Genomic DNA, 19,916 nt, shown 5'->3' on the forward strand with positions numbered 1-19,916 from the left:
GGAACAGTATCTCAATGATGGCACTCACTCCCTCAACAGATGAGAATGACCCTCACCTCTTTCAGAACTAAATGCAAAACACATTTGTCTTAACACCCCCCTCCCCCCGAACAAAACCAGAAGGAAGAAAATCAGGAGAGACACTTGTTGTTTTTAAACAGTTGGAAGGTGCTCAGATACTGATGAGAGTCGTATGAGTATCTAGAGAGATCTTATAAATGGAGAAGTGATGCTCAGTACTCCCTGCTGATTGTCCATTTGCTGGCTCCAGCTGCTTCTTCTGGGATGCTGCTGCCCAAGGGATGTGAGAGTGGGATCTGGAGGTACTTCCTTTGCACTGCTGCTGCCTGGATCCCACTCTCTATGTGACTGCCCAGGGGAAGTAAGAGTGCAGGTGGACGGGAGTGCCACTGGGACACATGACCTACCTAAACCCTTCCCATGGCCAGACGGTGAGACAGGACCAACTGTGTGGGAAACACTGCTCTAAGATGTAACTCTTTAATATAAGTGTCTCAAAGTATTTCTCCTGCAGTGCCCTGCTTGGAACAGAGCGTGAGCTATCTCAAGAAGGCACTCAATTTTCACTCTTCCCCCAGAGCCACTTACCCGAGTGACTGAAATGGGGAAACGGCATAGAAGAAAAATTGTACATGAATGTTATGTAAATATCATGTTTTATATGTTGGACTTGTGAGATGATATAATATAAAAATGGTATATGACAATCAACACGCTGATGCAGTATGTGTAGAGCGTACAGCATACTGTTTATGTAGAGAAAGCATACGCTTCCAAATTAGGATGTAGAAGAAGGTGAGGTAATCCTGCATTATTGCTGCGTATATCATCAAAGCTCCCCTTACTGAAGTTCCAAATATTACTGCATGGAACTGGATAGTGTTTGGTTGAAAGCACTTAGGATGTTAGCATTCATCAGAAGAAGCGGAAAAGTAGCAGATGACCATGGTCCCAATCGTGACCCAACTAACACCCCTTATGACATAAATTTGACTTCACTGTATTTTTTTTTAATCAATAGGTAACGGTGCAAGTTTGGCCCCATGTGAATAACTGGTCCATTTCATCATAGAAAATTGCCTTCCTTATCCTAGAGGATGACTGTAGAATAAGTTGTGAATGCACTGTAAGGCCAACAGAACTGGTTGACCAAGTACCTTGGACTAATTCAGACCTTTTGATATGGTATATCCATATACAAATGTTGGAGAACATTGTTATATCAAATCAAAGTTACCCCCAGAGAAAGGATAGAAAGGATTAAAAAGATAGGGTAGTGAGATCTGCAAATATTAAGAGTTCTCTATAACAATTGGCATACAAGATTTGGGAATATAGCTGGGGTGAAGAAGGCGAATTTGCTCTTTGGATTCAGTGAGGATTATTATTTTTTTGGATGCCAATCTCACCATTCATAACTTCTTTACCTTAGCTTGCTTAGTGGCATAATCAGCACTTCTGGAGCTGGTTATTACTGGGATGATGATTTGCAAATCATGATTAGTGGACCGTGACTTTGAAATGTTCCTTATTATCTTTTCCCTCTTCCCTCCACTTAATATTCAGCTTGCAGTTTCCTAAATATAGTAATATGATGCCATAATTTCTGGTTCACTAATGCTGCGCAGTATTGCATGTCTCCGAAAAAATAGGAAATGTCTAAACAAAACCCTCTTGGCTGTGGTACATAAACCACCCTCCACAAATAGGCACCAAGCGTTTTGGAAGTTGTTACAGGGGTGATGTTATCATGAAGGTTAGAATTAGAGCTTGGCAAAAACTGAAACCCCCTGATGACAGACTTTTGGAATCTGAACCCATATTACATTTTTCGCAGCTGGGTCCTCCTTTCCTCAAATGGGTTAATCCAGCATCCTGGATCTGGATACCTATAAATTTAGGTGTGTGGAATTTGAACCTACATTTGAAGCACGGACCCACCTTTAGTCTGTGCCCACATACTACAGCTATAACTCAGAGAAACTAATTCCCATGTGGCTTAAAGCTGTTGTGTAGACATGACCTCACCATGTCTTGTAGCCATGTTTAAAAACCTAGGATGAAATCCTGGCCTCACTGAAGTCAATGGGAGTTTTGCTAATTACTTCTGCAGGGCCAGGATTATGTCCTGGGCTGTTCAGGATTTCAACCCAGTTACCTCTCATCTACACCAAAATTTTTAGCCATGTCTTCTATGATTGAGTTTTGTTTGTAATGTAGACAGGGAGTAAAAGAAATTAGTTTTCTGAGAACTGACTTCATGTTATAGCAACCTTAAGACAGAAGATGTCTCAAGTGTATTATTATCATGAACTCTTTATGTATCAAAGAAACCTATAAGACTATGCACAGTAATTTAGGCTGTCCAGGCACTCCTAATGAAAAGATAAATAGGATCTAAAGGATCTATGCTCAATTTATTTTTTCATTGGAAACTTTTTCCTTTTTCTTTCCTTCTTAAAACAAGTACTCAGGCTAGATAATTAAAAGGTATTCTGAATTAACCAAAGCCCTTTCCTTCACCAAATATTGAACTATTCCCTTTCTGAATAAGTGCCAGTAATTTATTGCCATTTATACTATGTGTCAATCCCTGAATGTTATTAAACTTGTCCTTTTTTGTATTAAAATATATCTCCTCACATGGAAGTTTTTAAATTTTACAGACGCTATCAGAAATTGCAGAAGATAATGAAGCCCTGGTAAGAACCTGATTGGATCATCATCTTGCACACTTCTTCTTTTTGCATGATTGATTCCAGGCCTTCCTTCTAATCTTATATTTAAGTACATCTGCGTTTATTGCTTCAACAGCTCCTCAACCTCTATTTCCTGCTCTTTGATGTTACCTGTCAAAGATTTTTTTTTTTTTTTTTGCTTTGCTTGTGCAATGGATGCTTCTTTTCTATAACTATACTAAAACTGTGGTGAGGGGGCTCTCACTGTTTCCTACAGCAAGGCTATTTTAATTTGAGCAAGCAACTTCCCTTTTGTTCTTTTTAAGTCTGTGGCTTGTGTGATTATTAATAGTTAGTGAGTGCTTTTGCTTTTTGATGTTGGTGGAATAAAATTAAGATTGATAATCATTCCAGTTTAAATTTCTGGTAGTCTAATGTAATGATAAAACCAGTGGGATTTTGATAACAGCTTAAAGGAAAACTGCAACATAATATATGCCTTGGTTAAATGCTTATCTCAATCTCATGTGTTGCCCCAATACTTCAAATGGGACTGTTTGTGTTTAAAGTAGGGCTGTCAATTAATCGCAGTTAACTCATGCGATTAACTCAAAAAAATTAATTGTGATTAAAAAAATTAATCGCAATTAATTGTACTGTTAACAAATAGAATACCAATTGAAATCTATTAAATATTTTGGATGTTTTTCTGCATTTTCAAATATATTGATTTCTATTACAACACAGAATATGAAGTGCACAGTGCTTACTTTATATTATTATTTTTATTACAAATACTTGCACTGTAAAAATGATAAACAAAAGAAACTATTTTTCAGTTCACCTCATATAAGTACTGTAGTGCAATCTCTTTATCATGAAAGTGTAACTTAGAAATGTAGATTTTTTTTTGTTACATAAGTGCACTCAAAAATAAAACAATGTAAAACTTCAGCGCCTACAAGTCCATTCAGTCCTACTTCTTGTTCAGCCAATTGCTAAGGCCTGGTTACACTGGGGGGGGTGTCGATCTAAGGTACGCAACTTCAGCTACGTGAATAGCGTAGCTGAAGTCGAAGTACCTTAGCTCGAATTACTTACCTGTCCTCACGGCGCGGGATCGACGTCCGCTGCTCCCCCGTCGACTCTGCTATCGCCACTCACTCCGGTGGAGTTCCGGAGTCGACGGGAGCGCGTTCGGGGTTCGATATATCACGCCTAGATGAGACACGATATATCGAACTCCGAGAAATCGATTGCTACCCGCCGATCCGGCGGGTAGTGAAGACGTACCCTAAGAGAAACAAGTTTGTTTACATTTACGGGCAATACTACTGCCTGCTTCTTATTTACAATGTCACCAAAAAGTGAGAAGAGGCATTCGTATGGCACTTCTGTAGCCAGTGTTGCAAGGTATTTACATGCCAGATTCATGTGCCCCTTCATGCTTCGGCCACCATTCCAGAGGACATGCTTCCATGATGATGATGCTCATTGAAAAAATGTGTTAATTGTTGTCAGATGCTATCGGTGTGGTGCTCTGCTCTGTTCAATGTTGGTATCGCTTGGCTGCATGCGTGTGTTCCCTCTGTGTGCTGTCTCAGCTCTGCGGAGATACCTGACACAGCAGACCCGAAGAGAACCCCCAATGACCACAGAGTCTAGTAAGGTACGAAGGCACGTTGGCCAGGTTTATTGCCATATGGACACAATTGCCGTTCCCTGTAGATTTCTTAGTCTAATTCAGGGCATACTACGAGAAAGTGCCTCTTGGCAATGGACTCGGCTCAGTCAGTGGCGGGACTTTCCACTGCCCCCTCAGCCGGACAAAGACACCGCCCCAGGGATGCATTCTTATACACAGGTACAAACAAGTTACACATCACTCCTGACGTATGAGGTGCAACCCCTCTACGTAGCAAGGTATACCCCTCTACGTAGTAAGGTGCCGCCTCTCACCTTGTACATGTTGGTTCGAACAAAACAACTTTATCCGTCATATTCCCCTTTTGGCCCTGTCATTGGGATGGGCCAGCCTGTTCCTTGTTATCTGTGTGGAATGTGTAAGTATGTGAATGTTCTGATATCTAGTGTTCAGTACCTTTTAGGTACGTATCTTCTTGCAGCATCAGCCCTTTCCTTGCCAGCTTCTGTGAGCAGGGCCTGCCTCTGGCTCACAGCTTAACTTTGCTTTATGTTAGGAAAGTCTTGACCATTACTTTAGTTCAGGCCTCAGGCCTCATACCGGGCCTCTGATAACAAGGTTTATATCTTAGGCCCTCCTCTTACTACATTCCCCCACTTTTTGTCTTTTTATGGGGAGGATGTTTACCCTCGTCCCGGAAAAGCATAATGCATGGACTGAAGATAACCCAGTGGGCTAAACACTGTTATGTGGTTACCTTATTTTACCATCCATACACTTATGCCCCATCTATCTGTTTAGTCTGCACATTCTCTCGTACAACTGGCAGACAGTTTTCATTATCCAATTCATTTAGGCCCCTTATGGTGGGCCTGGGAATGTTAGGCCCGGGACCATGACTGAGGAATGTAATATTATGATTGAGCCTTAGAGGCACTCCCAAATAATTAATATATATGAATTATATGGATATGGCATATATTTGTAGTGTGTATGGGCATATATGTATAGTATGTATGTGTACATATGACACCAACTTATATCCAAGCGTAACCATGTTTTTCCAGTCTGCTGGTGTACTTTGGCCCTTTAACTTTGGTGACACAGATAGAAACACACTGTCGAAGAAAAACTTAGTTCTCGCTTTTTTGTTTGGGTGCAGCAAGATTAAATACTTTATTATTTCTCCAGTAATTACCATGGAGGGAGAGAGTGCCATAGGACACAGGGTCCTGGACAGGTCTCTCAACTGGTAAACAATTACATCAAGCCTTTATACCTTTGTTACAGACAATTTCTAGCAATCATGGAGACAGTAAAAAGCAACAAATACATTTTGTTTATACATAAGCTTTTCTGCTACCTCACTAGAAAAACAAGACTGCAAGACTGCATATTGCAAGGTCGTAATAACTTTCACACAATTCACTCTGTCTTACATTATCTTGCTTCCTCACGTCACCAGGGTCACAGTTAGCCTAACTCATGCTAACTAACATTCATTAAGTTCTCTTCAAAACCTTGTTAATTATTTACTGGCTTCCACAACACTCTTATTAGGGCAATTCCAGTGACCACCTCTCTCATCATTAGTAATAGGCTGAGTGTTTTGAAATACTGGGATGGGGATTATGATAGTGTGTCCCACACTGCTATGTATATGAGAAGTAAAACAGAAATTTGGAGTAGCGACACTACCACTGAGGCCTTTATATATAAATATATTGTAATTAGTTACTACACAGTACTGTCCATTCATGTTATAGGTTACCCTTACTGATGGTTGTCACCCTCTGGTAAGCTTCACTGGGCAGGAAACAGAAGTGGGTAGCTTCTCTGTTCCATTGGTTGATGTAGATCCAGTTGTTTTTTATGGATGCTGTCTTCCAGATAACCTACTGAACAGACAGTAACCAATTTATGAAATATTGCTGTGTTAGGATTTAATATTGGTACCCAGACACTAAACAAGATTGTTTTGAATAACATGTGCCTTAGTTAGGATGCAGTGTCACTGACCCAAATTATGACTGGTACTAACAGGCAATTTGTTTACCCAATTTGTAGTTACTATGTAACTTAGTTTCTTTACCAATTTGTTTTTTCCTTGCCTTCATGTTGTTTGCTGCCATTCGTTTGTTGATTTTTACCTGTGTGTTGGTTAAACAGTTTAGCAAGGTTATACACATTGTACATGTTGTACAGCAATAATACATTACAGCAATAATACAGCAGTACAATGATAATACAGTAGTACAGCAATAATACAGTTGTTTTTACACAGTAACCAAGTTGAAATTAAATGACAGTTTTCCTGGTCCAGCTAGTGGTTTTTAGCTGATTGTTAACTTAATTGTCCATATATGGTAGATAGAGGTGTATTTGACCAGTCTCTTATTTATAAAACACTTCATTTTTCTTTTCTTGATGCTTGGAGGTTTCTTCACTGTATACTGATATTATCTGATGTCTTCAGGGTGTGATATTTTCTGGCATCTTTGGTCTGTGGGATGCAACTTAAACAACTTTTGTTAGTTAACAGTAAAGTTTTTTTGTTTGTTTGTTTGTTTGTTTTCAGTAAGCCAAACTTAATACACAGTTTTAACTTAGTTTGTTTACAGTGTAATAAGAACAATGTAATAGGGACCAAGTCTTTTATAACACAACCTATACTTTTGCAATTGTTGTATAGACATTCATTTTCATTCGGGGTGCATTACTAATATTTCATACTAAATGTAATGCTTAACGGCTAAAATAAATGCTCACAATCTTCCATGAGAAGGTGTATTGTTTTCCCTTGCTGAACACTTTGTTTCAGCAAAAGAGTTAGTAACATAATTTTAACAAGCTTTTTAGAGTTAATTTGCTTGTGATACCAATTTTACTCTTGTTATCTGTTTAGAAGCACAAACGTTAACAACAGTTGCTCCCCATTAACATAACATAACAAAAGAAAAGCATATAAAATTAAACCAAAATACATTTTAAATACAGATATATACAAATACTTTGAGGGTATTTGAGGGTATACTTTCAAGATGCTTTGTTATGTTTGGGAGCCAAAGGTGGAAACCTGTTGAAAATGTGGAAACCTGTTGAAATTGTTTGGTTAGCTTTATGAATAAATTGTTATTTTAAAACATTTTGGTTATGACATTCTTATAACTATGTTTAAAAGTGCAAACAAGTTTATAAAAAGCCCAAACAAGAAATTGACATTTTGTTAATATTATCTTTACCTTAATGTTGAGGTTTCCCCTTACATTTTTTCTTTGAATAACAATTTAAAAAAAAAACTTAAAAAACAAAACTGTGATTGATAAAAGAGAATTCTTTTTGTTTCCAATTGCATTTTTTGTTGAGGCAGAAATATATGTACATATATTTGTAACTGAAACCTTTTTGAACTTTGCACAAAAAATTGGTGTTAATAATATGATTATACCCCAACCATGATCTTAAAATAGTGTGGTACCACATATACTTATATATATATTTTAAAAGGGTATAAAATTGACTTTTGTTGCAACAAAATAAAAATAATTAAAAAAATAGTCATGTGACACACACAACATAGACACAAGACACACACATGACATACAGGACAAACTTACAATTAAAAACAAATGGCGCCAGAATTCTATTCATAACTATACAAAATAACACAACCAAAAGTAAAAAGTTATTACCTTATTTAAAACTTGTAGCATAAATTTGATAAAAATACATTAATGTTTGCCAAATGTATTGTATTAATTTGGTAACAAGGAATTTTGCATTACTTTATATTTAACATTATTTTAAAACTTTGCTATATGGAAATAAGAAAAGCCCATGTTTCAAATATTAGTTAGTGGTTAGGATTAGAAGCAGAGAGTGCACTTCTGTTGCTTGGCAACCATATCTTCAAGAAAGTTAGGAATAATTCCAGCTATTGCATTCCTGAAGGGTTAAAATAATTAATTTACTGGATTTAAAGTTTTTACCTTGTTTTCTTTTTGTTTCTTGTTTTGTTCTGTTTTCAATTGCTTTATCTTTTGGAGGTTTCTGTAAAAACTATAACTTTTAACTTTTAAAACAAAGAGAGAGAGCAGAAGTGAGGAGAGGCGGGGGAAAACGGGGAGTGAAGAGCAACCTAGGAAGGTAGCAAGACCTGAGCCAAGAGAGATTAACTCTATCAGGGTATTTGAAAGTACAGGCAGCAGCAGCATGTTTAGTAAACTGAGAAGACATATAAAGGACAAAACTTAACTGGTATGTAAAAATATTTGAGAAAGAAGGTTCTATTTTTAGATATGAGCGCAGAGTGCGGTTCCGTGGGTCAAAGCAATTAGGATCCTGCACAGTTGGGAACTGCGCCCCTGTTTTTTATCCTGGCTCTGAGAGGAGAGTGGGGGTAGTTACCTGCTCTTGTAAAACCTGAATTTGTTCCCCCAGTGTCTGTTGCTTTTGTGTGCATGCCAAATAGATAGTGGGAGTGCCCTTTTTTGCTTCAGTTAACTATTTCTGGGCAGCTCCATGTGTTAATGCATCAATTCTAGGTGTTAACCCGCTTAATTTCAGTTTTTTACTTTGAAATTCTTTTTTATTCACTCCCCTGCTATCGAGTCGCAGTCCTGTCGCCTAATGTGCTCTGTGAACTGTTCCATTTTTTCCTTCATTTGATTTACCAATTCAATGAGAGTATTGTTTGCTACTCTTTCCTTCTGTGCACGTACTTGTCCCGTTCTGACAGGCACCAGTCTAGGTTCCGGTTTAAGTTTAACTGGAACCTGGCTTTTATCATAAGGTGGTGGTTGCAGTGCAGTCGACCCCATTTCATGTTTTAATTTTACTAGGGCCACCTTTTTCCACTTCTGTCCCCATTCTTCAGGCACCGTAACAGCACCTGAAGTGCGTTGAATACCAGGGGACGGCACTTTTTACTTCTGCAGGTTTTCTACAGCTGTCTCCAATTTTTTATTTTCCTGCTTTACTTGCTCGAGCATATCATGAGTCTGGACTGCTTGTTGCCCTGCTAAAAGAGCTTGGGCTTTCCAGTGCTCGACTGCCCGGGTTGCCTCTTCTACTTCTCCTGTTTTTTCTGTTACTTGTTTGGCCAGCATGCTGTCTAAGCCATCTCACTGCCATAGACATGAGTTGCAAAATTCTTGCTTTTTTACTTTTATTACTATTTCTTAATGCCTCGGTTTCTACCATCGCTCTACATATGCCAGTCCATGTTTCCCCACTCTCTTTTTTAAATTCATATGGACCCCCCTTACTGGCAATCCAGCGGGTCCAAGAGTTATTAAACTCCGTGGGGATCATAAGGGAGGGGATCAGGGGGTTCCCTAGCTCAAGGTTTTCTGCCATGTTAGATCGCGATTCCTACACAGGAAGGTTTGCTTACTCACCAGATCAGCGGTCGGGGTCACCAGTGTTGCCAGATGCTATCGGTGTGGTGCTCTGCTCTGTTCAATGTTGGTATCACTCGGCTGCGTGCGTGTGTTCCCTCTGTGTGCTGTCCCAGCTCTGCGCAGATAGCTGACACAGCAGACCTGAAGAGAACCCCCAATGACCGCAGAGTCTAGTAAGGTACGAAGGCACGTCGGCCAGGTTTATTGCCGTATGGACACAATTGCCGTTCCCTGTAGATTTCTTAGGCCTGGTCTACACTACGCGTTTAAACCGATTTTAGCAGCATTAAACCGATTTAACGCTGCACCCGTCCACACAACGAGGCCCTTTATATCGATATAAAGGGCTCTTTAAACCGGTTTCTGTACTCCTCCCCGACGAGAGGAGTAGCGCTGAAATCGGTATTACCATATCAGATTAGGGTTAGTGTGGCCGCAAATCGACGGTATTGGCCTCCGGCGGTATCCCACAGTGCACCATTGTGACTGCTCTGGACAGCAATCTGAACTCGGATGCACTGGCCAGGTAGACAGGAAAAGCCCCGCCAACTTTTGAATTTCATTTCCTGTTTGCCCAGCGTGGAGCTCTGATCAGCACAGGTGGCGATGCAGTCCCAAATCCAAAAAGAACTCCAGCATGGACCGTACAGGAGATACTGGATCTGATCACTGTATGGGGAGACAAATCTGTTCTATCAGAGCTCCGTTACAGAAGATGAAATGACAAAGCATTTGAAAAAATCTCCAGAGGCCACAGCAGGGACTCAGCACAGTGCTGCGTGACAAGCGTAACGGAAAGCCAAAGAATCAAATGGATGCTCATGGAGGGAGGGAAGGGGTACTGAGGACTCCAGCTATCCTACAGTCCCCGCAGTCTCCGAAAAGCATTTGCATTCTTGGCTGGGCTCCAAGTGCCTGAAGGGTCAAAAACATTTTCCCAGGTGTTTCAGGGTGTATGTTGTCAATTTACACCCTTCACCCCCGCCCCTGAAAGAAAAGGGAAAAAAATAGTTTCTCGCCTTTTTTCAATGTCACCCTATGTCTACTGCATGCTGCTGGTAGACAGGGTGTTGGAGAGCTAAACAGCAGCATCCTCTCCCCTCTCCCCGGTGGCAGTAGGACTGGTATCCGTTCTCGTCATCAGCCCGTGAGTGCTCCTGGCTGGCCTCGGTGAGGTCAGCCGGGGGCGCCTGGGTAAAAATAGGAATGACTCCTGGTCATTCCCAGCAGATGGTACAGAACGGCTGGTAACCGTCCTCATCATAGCAACTGGGGGCTGAGCTCCATCAGCCCCCCCCCCCCGTCATGTATAAAGAAAAGATTCTGTATTGCCTGGACTATCATAGCAGCGGGAGGCTGGGCTCCTCTCCCCTCCTACCCTTTAATGTCCTGCATGGACTATCATAGCAGCTGGAGGCTTCCTCCTCCTCATTTTATCTCACTAAAACGTCTGTGTTTCTTATTCCTGCATTCTTTATTACTTCATCACACAAATGGGGGGACACTGCCACGGTAGCCCAGGAGGGTTGGGGGATGAGGGAAGCAACGGGTGGGGTTGTTGCAGGGGCACCCCCTAGAATGGCATGCAGCTCATCATTTCTGCGGGATCTCTGGGGCTCTGACACGGAGCGGATGTGCTCTCTGGTTCTCTAGTACACTTGCCCCATATTCTAGGCAGGACTGACTCTATTTTTAGATACCATAAAGGAGGGATTGACTCGGGGAGTCATTCCCATTTTTGTCTTTGCGCCCCCGGCTGACCTCAGCCAGGGGCACCCATGACAGCAGCAGACGGTACGGAATGACTGATAACCATCATCTCATTGCCAATTTACAATGGCAGCAGACGGTGCAGAACGGCTGATAACCGTTTCTGCTATCATGCAAAAGCAAATGAATGCTGCTGTGTAGCGCTGCAGTATTGCCTCTGTCAGTGGCATCCAGTACACATACGGTGACAGTGTCAAAAGGCAAAACAGGTTCCACGGTTGCCATGCTATGGCGTCTGCCAGGGCAATCCAGGGAAAAAGGGCGCGAAATGATTGTCTGTCATTGCTTTCCCGGAGGAAGGAATGAGTGACGACATTTACCCAGAACCACCCGCGACAATGACTTTTGCCCCATCAGGCACTGGGATCTCAACCCAGAATTCCAAGGGGCGGGGGAGACTGCGGGAACTATGGGATAGCTATGGAATAGCTACCCACAGTGCAACACTCCAGAAATCGACACTAGCCTCGGACCATGGACGCACACCGCCGAATTAATGTGCTTAGTGTGGCCGTGTGCACTCGACTTTATACAATCTGTTTTACAAAACCGGTTTATGTAAAATCGGAATATTAGTCTAATTCAGGGCATACTATGAGAAAATGCCTCTTGGCAATGGACTCGGCTCAGTCAGTGGCGGGACTTTCCACTGCCCTCTCGGCCGGACAAAGACACCGCCCCAGGGATGCATTCTTGTACACAGGTACAAACAAGTTACACATCACTCCTGACGTATGAGGTGCAACCCCTCTACGTAGCAAGGTACAACCTCTCTACGTAGTAAGGTGCCGCCTCTCACCTTATACATGTTGGTTCGAACAAAACAACTTTATCCGTCATATTCCCCTTTTGGCCCTGTCATTGGGATGGGCCAGCCTGCTCCTTGTTATCTGTGTGGAATGTGTAAGTATGTGAATGTTCTGATATCTAGTGTTCAGTACCTTTTAGGTACGTATCTTCTTGCAGCATCAGCCCTTTCCTTGCCAGCTTCTGTGAGCAGGGCCTGCCTCTGGCTCTCACAGCTTAACTTTGCTTTATGTTAGCAAAGTCTTGACCATTATTTTAGTTCAGGCCTCAGGCCTCATACTGGGCCTCTGATACCAAGGTTTATATCTTAGGGCCTCCTCTTACTACATTACATTTGTGACTGAACTCCTTGGGGGAGAATTGTATGTCTCCTGTTTTGTTTTGCCTGCATTTCATGTTATAGCAGTCTTGAATGATGACCCAGCACGTGTTTGCTTTAAGAACCCTTTCACAGCAGATTTGATAAAATGCAAAGAAGGTACCAATGTGAGATTTCTAAAAATAGCTACAGCACTCAACCCAAGGTTTAAGAATCTCAAGTGCCTTCCAAAATCTGAGAGGGACGAGGTGTGGAGCAAGCTTTCAGAAGTCTTAAAAGAGCAACACGCTGATCTGGGAAACTACAGAACCTGAACCACCAAAAAAGAAAATCAACCTTCTGCTGGTGGAATCTGGCTCAGATGATGAAAATGAACATGCATTGGTCTGCACTGCTTTGGATCGTTATCAAGTAGAACCCATCATCAGCATGGACACATGCCCTCTGTAATGGTGATGGAAGCATGAAGGAACATATGAATCTTTAGTGCATCTGGCATGTAAATATCTTCTGACGCCTGCTACAACAATGCCATGTGAATGCCTTTTTTCACTTTCAGGTGACATTGTAAAGAAGAAGCAGGCAGTATTATTTCCTGCAGATTGTAACCAAACGTGTTTGTCCTGAGTTATTGGTTGATCAAGAAGTAGAACTGAGTGGACTTGTAGGCTCTAAAGTTTTACATTGTTTTATTTCTGAATGCAGTTATTTTTTGTACATAATTCAACATTTATAAGTTCAACTTTCATGATAAAGAGATTGCATTTCAGTACTTATATTAGGTGAATTGAAAAATACTATTTCTTTTGTTTTTTACAGTGCAAATATTTGTAATAAAAAATAAATATTAAGTGAGCACTTTATACTTCGTATTCTGTGTTGTAATTGAAATCAATATATCTGAAAATGTAGAGAACATCCACAAATGTTTATATAAATGATTTAACAGTGTGATTAATTGTGATTAATTTTTTTAAATCACGCAATTAATTGCAATTAATTTATTAAATCGCTTGACAGCCCTAGTTTAAAGTTAAGCATGTGCTTACATGCTTTGCTGAATCAGGCCATAAAAGGTATTGTAATAATTATATTGGGCTACAAAATTAAAATGTCAAATATAATTAAACAACCAAACAAAAGTCTAATTAATCACTTAGTCATGGAAATGCCACCTTGACAGTTTGGTGTAGTTTATCACACAGGAAATGCAGCTTACCATTGGAATGGAAGGTAAATCATGGTGTCAAAGCTGCTGTAAAGAAACTTCTAATACATCCACGGTTAAATCATTGCTAATTAAAACTAACCATGTAACAATGTAAAGATCTTATTTCTCATTCTGGTACAAAAAGCTTTGATTCTTAACATGAAAACTAGATTCTAGAATGAAACAGATGAATGTGAGAAGGCCTTAAAATTCCCAGGAGCCACAACTGAACTGAGGCATGATGTGTCTCATGCAAGGAGATATTTGGTTCTTCTCACTTGTATGAGAGTAAATGCTGCTGCATTCATAAAGGAGTAGGTCCACTTCCTGTGCCTCAGTCTATTTCCCAGCAGGATGTCTATTTTGATGAAGTATTGGCAAAGGTCTAAATTTTGCTTGCCACTGGGCTTCTCTGCATTCCCTTATGTAATTGTCCCAGCTTCTAAGCATGTCCCTGTAGCAGGGCTAAAGCACTGCCCTGGACTTTTAACTATATTGCAACTGGGTCTGCTGACTCGTTATATTTGTAATGTAGATGAGCTTTACTCATCTAGTAGTCCCATTAACTTGTGGAAGTTAAGTCTTGGCTACATTGGAGAAATTCATATAGGTGTAACTGCATTGAGTTTATGACATCAGTGCAAACCTCTAATGTAGACATGCTGCACCAGTGCAAAGAGGGGCCTACACCAGTGTGGCTTACTTGGATAATTTAGCTATTTAAGTCGCACAAGCGTAAGCCCCACTTTATATCAGCACAACGTATCTACATGAGCTTGCATCAGTGTAAAATACATTGATGCAGTTAATCTATTCCTGTGAAGAACAGGATTTGTCTCTGTATGTCAGCTCTTAAGCACCAGAACCATTCACTATAAGAGGGATAGATATTTCTAGGACTTGTTTTCCTAATTCATTTTTAATGTACAATATGTATAATCTTAATGAGTAGATATTTGTGTTGTTGTCTAAAGTATTCCAACTACTTGCTGCAGTTTTCATTTAGATAGCAGACTGATATGGATAGGGCCAATGGATCAGGAGTTAAAAATCCTAGAGCCCAACTGAACAAACCAAAGTTTCAAAAAGAATGAGGCCCCTTGTGTCACACACAGCCTCCCGTTCCTGTCTTCGTGACTAGTTAATTCAGAGAAGTAAAAAACTAATATTAAAAAAGGGTGAGTCATTTTTGCTTAACAAGTAGACTTGCTATTTCAGAATGTGCTGCTACCTCATTTTGTTACTGACAGTAACTTGTACATGCCATCTTAGGAAAGGTGACACTATTAAAACCTGATCTGTTGCCCTATGAGGTTTGTATAATAATTTTCCACTCTGAATGAGAATATTTTGGAGAAGTGGTTTAATTTTCTATGTCCCTTGAGTCCTATTGACTGCCTTTATTTTATTTTCAAAACCTGCTTACCAATACTTTTGAGTAAAATATTGGATTGCACTCAAATTGCTGGCCCTAGAGCAATGGGGTTAGGACTTGTCTACACATAAAGTTATTCCTGTTCCTGAATAACTCCTGAATTGCATCCACAAAGCAGATTATGCTAAACCAGAACAAGGAACTGTTAGGCTAGATCTACACAACAAAGTTTTGTTGTCCTACGTTGCTATATTGGTCAGGGGTGTCACCTAACCGATAGCTACGCTGACAAAACCTCCAGCAGAGATCCAGCTATGCCAGGGGTGGGCAAACCTTTTTAGCCTGAGGGCCACATCTGGGTATGGAAATTGTATGGCAGGCCATGAATGCTCACGAAATTGGGGGTTGGGGTGCGGGAGGGGTCAGGGCTGCGGGCTCTGGGGAGGGGACAGAAATGAGTTGTTCAGGGTGTAGGAGAGGTCTCCAGGCTGAGGCAGGGGGGTGGGGGTGAGGGCTTCAGCTGGGGATGTAGGCTCTGGGATGGGGCTGGGAATGAGGGGTTGGGAGTACAGGAGAGGGCTCTGGGCTGGGACAGAGGGGTTCAGAGGGTGGGAGGGGGATCAGGGCTGCCCTGTCCGCAGGCACTGGCGCATGGCCGATGAGAGCTGTGGGGGTGGCACTTGGAGTGGGGACAGCCTGTGGCACCCCCTGGATGCCCCTATGCATAGGAGCCGGAGGGGGGACGTGCCACTGCAGCTGCTTCCAGGAGCCACGGCACATGCAGAGCGGGGCAATCCCCTGACCCCGTTCCCTGGCGGGAGCTCAAGGGCTGGATTAAAATGTCTGAAGGGCCAGATGCAGCCCCCAGGCTGTAGTTTGCCCACCCCTGAGCTATGCTGACAGAGGAGGGCTTCTGTCGACAAACAGTGGTTTAGCTATACTGGCAGTACAACTCCTTTGCTTGGTGTAAGCTGTGTCTACATTAGGAGGCTCCACTGGTATAGCTATAGCAGCAAAGCATTTGTAGTCTAGATAAGGTCTTATTCCGGAATGAGAGAGTCTACACATTGAGTTATTCAGGAATAGCTATTGTGTTTTACATTCACACTCTTCCTTAATCTAAATTAACTTCCAAGTATAGACAAGCCCCCAGGCTATAATGGAGAGGTAAGATGCAAGCCTAGCTGTGTTACAGGTAATACTTTTTTCGAAGATGCTGGCAGGTTAACATTGGTAGAGTTATGGCTAATCCTTTGTACTGAAAGCTTGAGAAGTTGGACCCAAAGTACTATTACACTGGTACTTGGTGGGCACAAAAATAGGATTTGTGACAACTGCAGCATTGCTATTGCACAGATATATTGCTATATTACAGGAGTGGCCAAACTTACTGACCCTCCAAGCTGCATACAATAATCTTCAGAAGTTTGATTCCTGCAAGACGTGCACAACCTGCCCCATGGGAGGGGCCTGCCAGGGTGCGGGGCTTCTGCCCCAATGCCCATCTGTGGGGCTAAAGCCCTTAAACCCCTCCCTCCCAGCAGGGCAGAAGCCACTAGTCCCACCACACCACCGCAGGTCAAAAGCCCCGAGCTTCAGTCTTGTAGGCGGAGAATGGAGGGTGTATGGGTGGCTCTGGGAGCTGCATTTTAACTGTAAAAGAGCTGCATGCAGCTTATGAGCCACAGAAAACACTTGGCAACTGCCTCACACCTTATTTAGTAGTTCTCACCTGCTCAATGTGGCTGTCTGAAGAGCTATCAGTCTCATTTGGTAGCAGCTTATGTTCACTTTGAGAATGATTACACAAGGTGCAAGTCAGCACAGAATCAGGCTCATGATCTGTGCAGATAAGACTGACACTTCCTGAGCTGCTCAGTACTCCACTGTAAGCACAAGTACTTTATACAGGGCTTGAAATTAGCACCTTTCTTCCCTTGGCTTTTGAGTCATGGATTTGCTTCCCTCCCCTGGCCTCCTCTTGAGTTACAGCAATTATTGTGCCTGCAGCCTTCCCTCCATCCCAGGTGTAGATCAGCTGCCTTTCTGGGGCTGCCTTTGTGCTTCTATCCACCCCTTCTAGAATTGTCTTGAGGGGCAAGTGAATTTCCCCCAGGCACTAAATTTGGGGAGCTGGTATCCTAGTCACTAGTGACAATTAACAGTTAATGTCCAACCCTGTCCATATATCTTTTACCCTTACCACATATCATATGACTCTGATACATCCCCACCTATGCATCATAATGCTATCTTTGTGACAGCAAAAACACTTTGAGTCACTAAGGCCTGGTCTACGCTAAACAGTTAGTTTGACCCATCTACATCACACAGGGCTGTGAAAAAATGTACACCTCTGAGTGACGTAGTTAAGCCAACCTCACCCTCGTGTAGACAGCGCTATGGTGACCGAACAATTCCGTCAGCTTAGCTACCACCTCCCAAGGAGGTGGATTACTTACGCCATTGGGAGAATCCCTCCCGTTGACGTAGGTGGCTGCAACTGTGATGCTGTAGTGTTTGAAGTGTAGGCAAGCCCTTAGTTTAAAGAGTCATCAAAAGATCTCAGTAGTTTTCCATCACAGCATTATCATGCCTGGTGGGAATATGTTGTTCCAGTGTGTATGTATGTGAATATAGAGCTGCCTGGAGGTGAGGGGGCTAGATGTCCAATTCCCATTAATTTTAATTTATTTTAATTGGAAATCCAAATTCCTTAGACAGCTTTAACAATCTCAGGCACCTCATGTATACATGTGTGAAGAGTGACATGTTGTAACTAGTGTTTTTGCCCAGAGTTGTTTCTCTAATGAAGACATAATATTAACATGAGTGTGTGGCGAAAAAAGAGGGAAACATTCCTTTCATTTTTTAGCAGGGAAAACCAAATATCTCGTATTGTTTCTTCAGTTTCATAAGCATGAGAATGTAGTAAATTTTCAGGAAAGTAAAATGATTCACAGATTTTGGTCTGATATGCACAAAAAAAGTCTCAAATAATGAGATGGTTGACTGACTTTTCAGTAAGGGACCTATAGGTGCATCACATGCTGGGATTTAGGTGGCAAAGATCAAAGTTCAGAATGAATACCATCCAGTATTGCATCAACAGAGTGGTGTAATTTTGTTGATCTCAGTCTTCATTAAAGTCTTAGTGTTATCAGGGTAGGAGATTATATTTACCTGTGTCTTTAAAGAAAACCTATATCATCCTTATTGTGATGGCATACTCTAACAGCATCTTCATCAGAAATTAACACAAGATTGTTAAATCATTTTGCAAAGGCTGAAAGGGTCTGGTGTTTATGGGTTGGTTGTGCCTCATGAGATGTAAAATCATCCTGAAAGATCTTGGTACAAATGTGTATAGAAAAAGATCCTTCTTCCTACTAATTCAATATGAATGAAACACTGGTGGGATGAGATTTTGTATTAGATGGCATATGCTATTTATTTTCTTGGATTACTGTTCTGGACAAACCTGAATTTCCATGAAGTTTCTTGCAGCCATTATACTATCTGCCTCTCTTAATGGTATGAGTGTGTATGTCTATGTGAATGTATTAGTATAAAGTAACAAAACTAAGTATATATTTTGCTTGGGAATTTAAGTTAATTCCACCTACAAAGGTTAACCATTTTTTGTAAACTAAAAAAAAAAAAAAAGAAAGAATCAATGATCCAGGCTTTAATACACTGCTCAAATCTTAACTTGCCGATTAATTATTCTTGGAGTTGCTTGGCTGTTCTGTTTCTGATGCTCCTCTGTTAAGCTTACCAGTGGCTGTTCAATACTTCGATAATATTATGCTCCTACTGATGTATGTTTATGTGGATGGATTTTATTTTTAATTTCTACTTGTTTAGTTCCAACATTAGAGCTCTTTTTGCCCTCTCCGATAATGATTTGAAGTGATATAGTGACACCTGGTGGGGCAGGATGAGAATTTTGTAGTTAACAAGTGTTAGCTTTAACTTCCAAAGTTTCAGAGGAATGCAGACTCATTACATGAAGCACTGTTTATGTTTTTCATTTTGGGGCCCAAATCTTGTCCCTTCCACCACCCACGCAGGTGCAGCTGGCACTGGATTCGGCAGAGCTAGTATGGTTTTGGTGATCATGCAGGATTCTTAGCGCCTATGTTGGAAGGATTCTCCCTCCATTTGTGCCACACAGCAGTGGTTTCTCTCTCTTGTGTGGGTCCTTGCAATCTGGCAGACAGGTTTTTTGGAGGTAGGGGCTGGTAGTTTCCACTGGGGATATTGCAACTGTAAGGCTGAATTCTTTCCTCTAATCCCAGCAGGGTCTCTCCTGTACACACAGCTTGGCCACTCAAGCTAGAGGGTTTCCCTTTTAGGGTATGTGAGTACTGCAGCTGGGAGGTGTGCTTTCCAGCTCAAGTAGACAGACTTGCACTTGCTCAGCTTGAGCTAGCATGCTAAAAATAGCAATGTGGACGTCGCAGGACAGGCGGTGTTGCACCTGAGTCCGAGCTCAGGAAGCCACCCGAGCTGGGACTCAGGAAAGCGAACCCAAATTAACTAAAGGTTTGAATATAAAGTGGAGTAGTTAAATTATATTAAACCCCTGTGCAGACACTCATTCAGAATTAGGGTGTCATTAAATTGGTTTAACTTTAAGCTAAATGAAGCTACTATGTTTAATATGAATTTTGCTTGCTTTTTTTA

At 41.4% G+C, this 19,916-nt stretch overlaps 1 protein-coding gene across 3 annotated transcripts in view; it reads left to right on the forward strand.

Moving 5' to 3' along the window:
* Window positions 1–19,916, forward strand: part of ELMO1 (engulfment and cell motility 1) — a 459,394-nt gene that overhangs the window by 152,208 nt on the left and 287,270 nt on the right. For all 3 annotated transcript variants that reach the window (XM_045005400.1, XM_045005399.1, XM_045005401.1), the window contains exon 7: window positions 2,688–2,723. In XM_045005400.1, coding sequence (XP_044861335.1) covers window positions 2,688–2,723 — 36 coding nt within the window. The remainder of the gene's footprint in view (window positions 1–2,687; window positions 2,724–19,916) is intronic.

This window comes from Mauremys mutica, chromosome 2 (genome assembly GCF_020497125.1).
Source record: "Mauremys mutica isolate MM-2020 ecotype Southern chromosome 2, ASM2049712v1, whole genome shotgun sequence".
Taxonomy (NCBI): Eukaryota; Metazoa; Chordata; order Testudines; family Geoemydidae; genus Mauremys; species Mauremys mutica.